This window comes from Convolutriloba macropyga, chromosome 6 (assembly GCF_964194025.1).
Source record: "Convolutriloba macropyga chromosome 6, txConMacr16.3, whole genome shotgun sequence".
In the NCBI taxonomy this organism is placed as follows: domain Eukaryota; kingdom Metazoa; phylum Xenacoelomorpha; order Acoela; family Convolutidae; genus Convolutriloba; species Convolutriloba macropyga.
This window is the reverse complement of record NC_134473.1, coordinates 50,604,961-50,617,451: the sequence shown is the minus strand read 5'-3', so window position 1 is coordinate 50,617,451 and position 12,491 is coordinate 50,604,961. Positions and strand designations below refer to the sequence as shown.

Here is a 12,491-nt window from a genome sequence, read left to right as displayed (position 1 = left end):
TACTCAAAAAGCGTGCCCTAATAGCCTGTGGAGCTTCGAAACTAGACATCCGTCTTAAAGACCAACAGCTATACTGTAAGGGTCAAAAAGTGATAGAACTGGTTTTAACGAGCGAAGAAAATGCTTTGCAACTTCCGCGTAATCAAAATTGACTACAAAATTCTCTTAGCTGCTTAGTTTTCAATACAAGAAGCCTCCTAAATATAGATCGTCGAAGACGGTTTGCTGTCGCTGCTGAATCCTCTGCATATGACATCATCGCTTTAACTGAAATTTGGTTGACAGCTGACATCAGCGATAGTGAGTTTTTCCTGCAAAATTATCAGCTTTACAGAAGCGAAAGAATTGCAAGTCTGAAAAGCAAACATGGAGGTGTAATGATTGGCGTGCGCAACAACATTACTCCTTTCCCAATCGATGTTAAGAATCTGAACGACGAACTAACGTCTGCTTTTGCAGTTTCGCTCATAACTGTTAATGACGAAAAAATACTTATTTTGTTATTGTATAACCCTCCTAGTAACAGCAAATACTGAGTCACAATTGACGAATTCATCTCTTTCTTCTGCTTTCTAGACAACGATGAGTTGAGAGAGATAAAGACCATAGTAATAGGAGATTTTAATCTCCCTTCTGTCAATTGGAAAACACTAGAGTCTGCCGAATTTTATGAGAAACAACTGTTCGATCTATTTGATCGCCAAAATTTTATTCCCGTTGTTTTCTTTCCCACTTGTGGTAAAAACGCACTTTATCAAATTTTTGTTGATGCTGACAGCATAGTTATCGAGGTCAAATGCGACGAATCTTTGCTCAACGTTTTCAGTTTATCTGATCCTATATTATTAGATCTTGACCTGATTCCTGTTAAAAACGAGGAAACCAAATTGCCCTGAATTTTTGAGCTTCTGTAAATGCGATTACGTTGGTTCGAATGAAAATCTGAGACTTAACCCCTTTAATCCTATTTGTTATAGCAAATGTGATCGGATGCTCAGCGAGTGGTATCATTGGTTATTCGAGGCGATCACAGAATTCACACCAAGACGGAGTAAGCATAGATCTAACTTGCCTCACTGGATCACGCCAGCGACATCACATTTAATGAAAAAGCTTAGCACGCTTCAAAGAAAACAAAATTCACTAGTCAACACTGATTCATTGAGGAACGTTGACCAGCAGTCTAGTAGAAGCCGTAGACCTAGACCAGAAAAATTACGAATCAAGCTTTTCAACTCACGGAATTCTCAAGCCATGTACAGGTATTTTAATAGCTTACGAAAAGGACCGTCAGTTCCGCCTCAGGTTAAATGGAACAAAGAGGTAGCAAACTGTGATGCTGAAAAAGCCTCTTTTTAATAAATATTTTGTTCAGTTTTCACCGTGTCATCGGTCTTCAAAAACAAATTGAATTGAAATAGAATTTTCAACAATTTTACTGTGACGGAAGAAGCAGTAGTTGAAATTCTTGGGTCATTAGACGTATCAAAGTCATGCGGGCCTAATAACTTGCCTGCAGTTGTCCTCAGGAACTGCGCAAAAGAACTTAGGAAGTCCATCTTTGAGTTTTAAAAATTTAAGAAATTTTAGGCGCCTCGGAAACTATCCCAGTGCATGGAAGATAGCAGTTAGCCCAATTTTTTAAGAAAAAAGGATCAAAAGGAGATGTGGTGATGCTGTGTCCTGATCGTGAGCTTTTTTACAAAAGTTCAGGAAAAGTGGTTACCCTTTGAAATTTGGATCATTTGAGTACTTGTGACGTACTACGTTGATCCCTTGAGCAATATCTTGTTCGATCATATGAATATCGTCTACTGTGAGATGATCAATATCTAGAGAAAGTTTGTTAATTCACTAGTCAACACTGATTCATTGAGAAACGTTGACCAGCAGCCAAGTAGAAGCCGTAGACCTAGACCAGAAAAATTACGAATCAAAGCTTTTCAACTCACGGAATTCTCAAGCCATGTACAAGTATTTTAAAAGCTCACGAAAAGGACCGTCAGTTCCGCCTCAGGTTAAATGGAACAAAGACGTAGCAAACTGTGATGCTGAAAAAGCCTCTTTTTAATAAATGTTTCTGTTCAGTTTTCACCGTGTCATCGGTCTTCAAAAACAATTTGAATGAAAATAGAATTTTGAACAGTTTTACTGTGACGGAAGATGCAGTAGTTGAAACTTTTGGGTCATTAGACGTATCAAAGTAATGTGGGCCTAATAACATGCCTGTAGTTGTCCTCGGGAACTTCGCAAAAGAACTCAAGAAGTCCATCTTTGAGTTTTAAAAATTTAAGAAATTTTAGGCGCCTCGGAACCTATCCTAGTGCATGGAAAATAGCAGTTAGCCCAATTTTTAAGAAAAAAAGGATCAAAAGGAGATGTGGTAAATTATTGTCCCGTAACGCTATAATGCATTGTTTCGAAAGTTCTAAAAAAATTTGTATGGCTCAATTGACATTTTTTTCAAAATACTCATAACTGATTCACAGTACGGTTTTCGTGAAAGAAGATCTGTTATACTTCAAATGATTACCTACTTAGATAAAAAATATATACAAATTTAGTTCTGAGATCAATCGAGAAAAGAGCTCATTTGCCTTTGTTTTTTGAGGCTTTCGACCAAATTGATCATGCAATACTCTTACGTAAGATCAGTAGCATTGGAATAGGCGGCAAGCTGTTCAAGATTTTAAAGAGTTACCTGAGCGGCAGACTGCAATACGTAAAAATTGGAAATCTAATATCGAAGAAATCGCCGGTCACCTCGGGTGTGCCTCAGGGCTTAGTACTTGGGCCTCTACTTTTTCTTATTTTCCTTGATGACTTACCTGAAACTGTTTTCAACTCCAAAGTCTTTCTTTTTGCTGACGATCTCAAGTTATTATATAATGAAAATCATGGAAACAAACACGGAATCAAAGAAGATCTAAATTAAATATTGCGTTGGAGTTACGAAAATAACATCAGCTTATCGAAATGGCAGTACATAAATTTCAATATCAAGTCGATATTAAGTCCGGTGTTGGGTCAATGGTCGCTAGAACAATCGAGAACTGTGGAGGACCTTGGAATCACTATGAGCGACAGCCTCAATTGGAGGGAACATGTAGAATTGCGGACTCGTAAAGCCAATAAATTCTTCCATCAAATTAAAAGAAACGCATCATCTGACGGTTACTGCAAAACTAAATCTTTATAAGAGTAGGCTTTTTCCAATCTTAATCTACGGATCTAACTGTTATATGCCTTCAAAATCTGACATGCGACTCTTAGAAAAATTTCAAGAAAGTTTCTAAATGGATCCTACCGAACCTTATTTATTGCGAACGACTAAGATCACTGAACTTATTACCTCTCAACTATTACATTGTGCTAACAGATCTTCTATTGCTATCAAAATTGGTGAACATTTATTATGCGTTCAACATCAGCGAGCATATTAATAATGTTCAAAGACAGTCAAGTTTTCGGTTTGTATTGCCTGAAATCAAAAAAGAATTTCAGCGGTCAAATTTTTTCTATCGAACCAGATATAGAGCAAATATCATTGATTCAAATGTTAAATTCTTTCAACCAGTCGGACTCAAAAATCGAATCTTAAAAATTATGTGGAAGTAGTACAATATTTATTTCAGCATCGAAAATTCGTGTTTCATATATATATATATATATATATATATATATATATACATATATATATATATATATATATATATATATATATATATTTATATATATAAAGAAATAAATTTTGCGGGAGCAGTCCCTCACGTTTGTGGAAGCCATAATAAGAATAATAATTTTACCTTATGATTTATTATGCAATGAGGCGTGCTCTATAACGGGGGGAGGGTGCATAACGTACTGGGGGGGGCTGAGATGGAAAAGATCTCCAAAAAATACGTTATAAAACGATAATGTCGGAGAATACATGTGAAGTACAACGTTATCGTTGGGATCAAACGGTGTGTTTGGGAAGAACAGAGCACGGACTCTGGTACCAAGTTATCTTGGTATGAACAAATACTGGTAAGTACTGGGGGTCTTTTAACGCAATCATATACGCTGCGTTCTCTTCTTACTTTCATTAAAATATTTTTTTTACCGTTTACAAAGTTAGAATTCAACCGTAAATTCTAAATTCAGAATTTCCTTAGCTGCGAAATTTTAAAAAGAATTCAGACGAAGGGATTCCATACAATGAAAGCAGTGAAAGAGTGGAATGAACTTCATGTAGTATTACAGCAGCTGAATCAGTACAGATTTTCAAATTCAAACTTGACGCTCTGGAGAAGAAAGATAATAGGAATCGTTTATTTGGAAAGGACCTCACCAGAACGCTGACAAGAGGCATTTCGCCTAACCAGCCAGTAATCCTGAACTGAAACAATAGAACCCATCATAAGTTTTTCAAATTCTTTACCATGTGGCGGTTTTTGACTTTATTAACGGCGAAATACTTTTCAGAAAATTATGTCTACTGTTGCGGCAACTTCTCTTAATGCCCCAGCGAAACCAACGCATAGGGAGAGAGCTATTGCTGAGTACCGAAAGAAACTACTCGAGCATCGCGAAACGGAGTCTAAGTTACGAGAGATCCGCGAACAACAGAAAGACTTGTCAAAGCAATATGAAAAATCGGAAAATGACTTGAAAGCATTACAAAGTGTGGGTCAAATTGTTGGTGAAGTTTTGAAACAGCTAACGCCGGATAAGTTTATTGTAAAAGCAACCAATGGACCTCGTTATGTCGTTGGCTGCCGACGTGCTTTAGATAAAAGTAAACTGAAATCAGGTACCCGTGTTGCACTTGATATGACCACTTTAACTATCATGAGATACTTACCTCGTGAAGTCGACCCCTTGGTGTATAATATGACCCATGAGAGTCCTGGTGATGTATCTTATACTGAAATAGGTGGATTGGGAGAGCAGGTGCGTCAATTACGAGAAGTTATTGAATTGCCTCTGATCAATCCAGAATTATTTCAAAGAGTTGGCATCACGCCTCCTAAAGGATGCTTGCTGTACGGGCCTCCTGGAACCGGAAAAACATTGCTTGCACGTGCTGTCGCCTCGCAGTTAGATGCAAACTTTTTGAAGGTAAAGATTGTTGAACTGATGAGCATTTATCCGAATGTAATATCCGTTTAAACCAAATAATCTCAGCCGATACTAGTCGCGGCTGCCTTTATTAATAGCTGCGATAGTTGAGCGATGTTATTGGCCTTCTCTTGATTTTACTGCCCGAGCAAACAATGCTGCGCGTAACAACTGCCTGTTTAAATCAAACTTAAGAACAGAATTGCTGAGCAGATCGGAAAGAGTAGTTTTCTTTTCATGCATGTGCAGTTATAAGAGAGCGAGAAAACAAGGCACGACAAAATTTCCAGGAAGCGAGAGATAATTTTTGTTCACGGGCGGCATTTTCTAAGCAGATTTTTGTGTCAGCTCATTGTTTTCTTACCTAAACTGTTCGACTGAGCTGCAGGGTATTTAAGGTATTTTGTAGAAGCTATGGCCTTTTATGTAATGGGCATTTTTCTTCTTTGGCAGTTTTAGCACCATTAACGAAAGTTTTAGCACAAATAATAGGAACCATTGTAGAGGAACGGAGGCTGTTGTCCTGAATGTTTCTATATTTTTCTTCTGATTCGAAATCACTACACTTTTCATTTTGATTGCTATTTATATCTATTTTGATTAATTTGCTTTAATTCAAAGAGATAAGGTCAAATAGTGCTTGTCACTCTAATTGAAGGTTATTTAAGAGCAGCAAATAGAAGCGGCAATAAGTCATACAGATTCTTAATCAAAGTTAACATCTCAGCCCTTGATGAAAAGAATAAGTTTCTTTTTTGGTCTGTCTTTTTCACCTTCTTTTTGAGACTACAGATCTATAAAGCTATTGCGGCTATTTTCTGGCAATTTGCCAGCCATGTTTATTATTCTGATGCTGGTCACTTTCTGTCTTTCGCTTCTGATGCTTTTTTTTACTACTGTCAGGATTTATAACTATACAAAGAAGTTGACTTGCTGCCCCCGAGTTGACCGACTACCTTTTAGTGGAGTGGATTTCTTTTAATTGAACTTAAACATTTTTTTATACTTTTTTAAATTCAGCTGTTTTTAATTGCTCTGGAACGTAGTTCATAGCAATTATTGTAAACGTGTGTCTTTTTTTATGCAAAATTTTCGCTTGACAATTTTGACTTTTCGAGTGACTTTTACACCCTTGACATTTTGCGTTTCGCATGATCTAAAATTCTCTCTCAATCACAATTTCAAGCGGCTGAACTCAATTGGTGACAATTTAATACTAAAAGTCAAATGAAAAGTGCGCCGAAATTGGTGTCATTTTTTACTTTAAATCTTAATAGTGGTATATGTTAACCTCTAATGTGGTTATTTGAAGCCCACTATTGAACTTCTTAGTCCCATTCCCCCCACCCCGACTGAAGCAGGCTGCAGTTGATTAGAGCTCCCACTAGTCGTTCGAGAGCAATTCTTCCGACGTTTAGTCGGTTATGTTTCCATTTACCATGCTGATGTTTTTACTTTTTTGTATTTAATTCAAAACAACTCATGAAGTTTTCTTGATTAGTTGTTAACGACAGTTTTGGCGAAGTCTTCGGATTGATCAGCATGTTTTAAATTTGCTTGATTGTGCTGTTTTCTGCCATTATTGTAACGTGGAGGATAGCATCAACGTGGAAGATAGCATGTCTCCTGCGAGTCTGTGCGTAGCACACTATGTTCCAACATATCTCTCAGGGTTGCAACAACAACCAATAATTTTTTTTTGGATAAACCGCTGGGAGTATCCGAAAGCAACTTATACGCAATGGAGAAAATTACTTGATCTGTTTGGACCAAAAAAATATACCGTCTTTCTTCGGCAGAGAAAAACGAAAACTCTTTAACACGTTCTAGAAATATAAGTGTAGTAAAGTTTGAAACACACAGACGCAGAAAAAACTTACAAACACACGCACTATACACATTAGAAACACATATACTAACGTCGACACCAAAAAACGAACAATAATTTTCTTTTCGGCAACTGATCTTTACGATGCGTTACCGTTCATTTAGGTCTTCTGTGTTTCCTCTAGATAACTAGGTGTTGAATTCGCGAGACAATTATATCGGTAATTGTAATTTTGGAACTAAAATTTGAAATTAAACTTTTTGAAGTTTTTCGGAAAATTTTAACTTTTGTCATTTTATGTTCAATGAGCATAATGCAACAATTTGTTTTTTTTTAAAAATCTGGCAGATGTTTTACCGCAAAATTTATAAAACATAATTTTAGTTTTGGCAGACTTAAAGTTCGTTTTGTAGTAAATGATAAGTGATTTTCTCTTTTCATATTTTTTTGCACTCTGCCTCTATTTATGAAGATTAAAAGGAACTTACTCTCTCAGACTAATTCTTTTTCTTTCTCTCTTCCTGTTTCTCAACCACATGAACCACGCATTACGAATATGCACTCACATACACCCACACAAGCGATCACGCAAACAAAAAAAGATACAAACCCCAAAGCAAAAAAATAAATTTGCTTTTTGGCTCTTGATCTGTACCCATGTTTTTTCAACTTTCATTTAACTTTTGTTTTTTTTTGGAAAACTAGATGCCGAATTGTTGGGGGCAATTGTATTGGTAATTGTAAAATTGACACTAAAATTTGAAAAGCTTTTAATGTTTTATGTGTACAATGGGCCAAATCGTTTTTAAAAGTAAGCATAATCTTTCCACAGGCCTAAGTAAGGCTCACGTTTTTTTAAATGTGTGCAACTGAAATGTTACCGACGCAGGAGTAGATCAAGTTTTGAACGGAGTGAAAAAAATAATTTTGAGAAGCAATTTTATTGACTGCATAAGAAGTAAAAAAAATGGGCTGGTTCACCTTTTACATTAAATGGGTAAATTATGCTTTAGTTTTTCTACCTGTATTGTTCTGCAAATAATTCTATGAATTGCAGCAATCTGGGCCTTGAATTTATCTGCCTACCGAGAGAATTGTGAACAAATCTTTGGTATTTTTCAAATCTATAAAATTTACACTTAAAGGATCACTTTATGAACATATTTTGTTTTTTTTTTCATAGTTTTATTTTTTTACTGATGGGGCAACTGAGTTTTAAAACTTTCTAATTGTCTAATTATTGGAAAAGGCTCCGTTGACGTAATCTGATCATTTCGCTATTTACTGAAATTTATTTTGCGGATTTCTATTGTTCCGGATTTCTATCTGCTGATTTCGGGAGTTTTTCCTCGTCTCAGCGTCTCTGAAGCTTTGGAAAGACGGTTTTTGGTTAATTCCTTGATTCCTTTATAGTGCCCAATTAAAAAGAAAAGAAGTTCAGCAGGTAAAATTTTATATCTTAATATAACATTCCTTGCGCTGGCATTTTTTACGCATATGGCAATCCTCAATACACTACGCGCAATTTATTTTTCTATTTAATCTCTGAAGTGATGAACCGGGCAGAGATTCAGGAAAACTGCACTGAAATTGAAATGGAGCGAGGCAACTGATTTAAATTGTTCAATTCTCGCCAGTAACAGCACTTGATATCTTTCTAAGAAGATTAATCTAATAGCAATTGCCTCATTTTGTTTAGATCTGCATCCAATTTCAATTAATTGTTAATCAATAGGCACAGATAACAACTGACCTTTTTTATGATGTTTCCATATTACATATTTTCTATAACTATCATTTTTTAGAGAATACTGTCGGTTTCTTTAGAAGGCCCTGATCTGTTTTTGCGTGAGATATAATACATGCCATCTGATATTTGTAAAATTTGGTCGCTCTTCATTTGTTTTGAATCTGAGTAAATGGTTCCGTTTTTAACGCATTGGTTTTAGAAATTATAGTGGCACCGTTTTAAACCCCTGGCCAAATTCATATATTGTTATTTCTCCTAAAAAATTTTGCGAGAAATTAAGTTGAACATGTGCCTCGTCTGAGAACCAAATTTTTAGTTTCAGTTTGTTTTAAAAATTTGTTTATTGATTATGTTAATGAAATGACATTGTCATACTTTATGATTTTTCTTGAAAATTTTTGCGAGAAATTGAGTTGATCGCTTCTGTCTCTTCTGAAACAAAATATCTAGTTATAAGTTTGTTCTAAAAGTTTGGTTATTGACTATGTTAACCAAACTTTTTAAAATTAATTATTGATTGTGTTACGAAATGACATTTTCGTTAATTATTTTGAGATAATTGAAAAAAATAATTGTTGCCGATTATCTGGTTTTTCTACTTGTTCTAAAATTTGTCTGAGTAGAGCGATTGAAGCAGTGTCACTGAAATTTGTTTGCAGTTTTCTGTTTCAAGTGTATCGATTACTTTTTGTAATTGAAATTATTTTGTTTTTTCATGACATCTGGAAAAGTTGTTTGATATACATCAGTTGTTCGCAAACAGTAAATGTGTCTCAATAGATATTTCTACTTCGTTCGGAAAGCATATTTGAAGGGTTCCAGGATCCTATTATTTGTTTTGTGATAGTATGTCAATTACATAATTTTTTCTCGTTATAAGTTCAAGTGAAATATTTCAGTAACTCAACATTTTCTCTCAACCCTTCCTATAAGCGTAACTTTCGCAAAACAGATGTTTAATCCGCTAGTGACTTGGTTTTTATCTTTTTAAATAATATGATTTTTCTGCATTTGGGAAATGTCGTACCTTGTTGGGTTTTTACAAAGGTTTATTTTGCTTTGAATAATGAACAGTGTCGAATATTTTCTGAGTATACCAATAACCTGCTTTCTCCTATTGTCGATTTATTGTATTTGAGTTGATTTTGTAAGTGTAATTTGAGTCATATATCTTTTTCTTCAAAATTTTTTAAAAGTCAATGTTTTTCGTTTGTAAGATTCAAGAATTCTTTAATCTCCTTTTTTGGTGGGATATGTCGTTGGTACTCAAATTTTAATCTTATTTAGCAATTCTGAAGACATTTGGAATGTAGATTTTGTATCCTTTGTTTGATGCATTTGTCTCATCTGTTGTTGATTGTTTTCATTTTGCTCACCTCTGTAGAAATATTGGACATCTCTGTGATCATTTTCTAACATTTGTTCCATTATTATTGTATCAAAAATCTGATTTCGGTTCAGTGTCATAAACTAGATTATTTCTATTTGACCATCATTTTGATTTATTTTTGTTTACTTTCTCTAACCCATTTTTGGAAGCAAACTCTGTGAAAGCTTGTTTTTCCTTTTAATGAATGTAGTCTAAGTTGTATTCTCCGAACAATGTAATGTCTGTTGTTACCAGTGCTAGTTTTCTGGATCTAGCTTTAAAGCGGTTAACCTACCTGAGATTTTATTGATTTAATTTTTTGATACCGTTAGAATTGGGATCGGTTCACATAAAGTTCGAATTCTGATGCATCGTATATTTTTTTCAACTGAAAAAGCAACTTGTAGTTACGTAATTTGTTTACTTTTGGCTCCGAGAATTCCCGCGTCAGCAGTAACAAAAATATTAGTGGCCAGAAATCTATTCTTCAATATCAAAATCTCTTTGACTCTCAAGTTCCTTCCACAAACAAGTTTAATTTTAGTTTCCAATATTAGCTGGTAGAATAAATATTCTCCTTTTAATCTTTGCTATAAAGAGCAATTAAAGTCTTATTTCACGTTTTTGGTCCAAATTGCATATTTTAAATCACAGAAACCTGGATGACTAAAAAAGATGGTATTAATTTGTGTAACGCAGATAAATCACGCTGCTTTTCAGACTGTAGAAAAACAAAAAAGATGGTGGTGTGGTGATTCTGATGCCTAAATTATCTCCCCAACAATTTTGAATTGTTTTAAATTATGAGTGTATCTGGGTCAGGCTAAAAGACTAAAAATTTTATTAATGATTATTATCTTAAATGATATATGTTATCTACAATCCTAAAAACCAAAGTAGTAAAGAATTTGTTTATCAATTTCGCGAGGCAATTACTAAAACGAGAGTTTTGCTCTCGTAAATTGTTTCAACTTGCTGTCGTAAACATTTTTCAACAACGTAGAAACAGCTTGATACAGCGCTTATTACAGTATTCATTCCAACCTTTATTACAACGTCAAAAATTGCAGCATTCCAACAAGCATCAATAGAGTGAACATTAAAAAGCTATTTGAGATTACAAAACACTATCTCAGATTGTTCTTGTTTATGCAACACATACTTGTGATAGCGTTATAGTAACTGACCGCTTTGCCTCATCGAGTCTTCTAAAATTCCGATTCAAATGGCTGAAATAGCTGTCAGACGAGTGCATCTCGAAGTCAAAACAGCTGATGATGAATCTTGAACAATTTTAAGGTTATGAAGAGTTTCGGACTTTAAAAACAGTCAGTTCATTCACACGATAATGAAATTGACAAATATCAAAGAAAATTGATGGAAGCGGCTGTAAATGATAAGAGGAAATGAGTGTTGATTAATTAAGCCGAAACTGAGAAAAAAGCAGGCAAATATTTTTTGTATATTTGTTTTTTGAGATTGTTATATACTGAAAATTTTTCAAAGGTTCAAGTATTGTCATTTTTACCACCTCTGATTTTTTAATCATTATGTCCATTCAGTCGTCTTTTCTGATTTTTTTCTGAATTCAAAATGAATGTTTTCCTTTATATAAAAATGACGACCCTGAAAAACCAAATTACTCAATGTCAACCAGAATAATATACCCAGTTAATGTTAATTTGTTTTAGAAAAACATGGAATAATTGATTCCTTTGTTAAATATACATCAGGAGCTCAACAATTTAGGACAATTTTGCGAACGTCGCTTTTTTAGACCCTTCAAAGGCATTTGATTGTATTTATAAGATTGTGACCATAATGTTAGATGATCTTGTTTCTGAAAGCTCAAAAATTTTAATACCTGTTTGGTTTCATGCCGCTGACAATCTGATGTCCCCAGAGACTCAGTGTCAGATGAATTTTCAATTCATAGGGGGAGGGGTGCCCAAGAAACTGATCTAGCGCCACTGTTTGTTTTTTTAATAGCCGCGAAGCGATAGCGGCTATTATTGGGGACATCGTGGTTTTTACGACTCGAAGAGGAGTATTGAGATTTACAGGTTTTTAGGACTCGAAGAGGAGTATTGAGATTTACAGGTTTTTAGGACTCGAAGAGGAGTATTGAGATTTAAGGGTTTTTAGGACTCGAAGAGGAGTATTGAGATTCTACAGGTTTTTTAGCAGGAAGCAAGTATGTTCATGACTTGAATTTTGACTTCTTTTTTTTCGATCATTTAGCTCCGTTTTTGATTGTTGACTTCGGTTTTCGAACATTGGACTTTAACAGTAGCTTCGTTTGTAATGTATAGTAATTAGGAACTGCTGGTAATGTTCAAGGTGAAGAGGTCATTTGGAGATTTTTTGTTCCTATATAAGTCAACCCTAATTGTCTAAACTACACTGCACAACCACCTATCTACCCCCAACACCTACCGACC

General features: G+C 34.8%; 1 protein-coding gene across 1 annotated transcript in view; it reads left to right on the top strand.

Annotated features, from left to right (window-relative positions):
- Positions 1-4,442: 4,442 nt before the first annotated feature.
- LOC142341735 (26S proteasome regulatory subunit 10B) overlaps positions 4,443-12,491 on the top strand; it is a 400,468-nt gene continuing 392,419 nt past the window's right edge. The window contains exon 1 of the mRNA XM_075392907.1: positions 4,443-5,103. Coding sequence (XP_075249022.1) covers positions 4,474-5,103 — 630 coding nt within the window. The 5' untranslated portion in view covers positions 4,443-4,473. The remainder of the gene's footprint in view (positions 5,104-12,491) is intronic.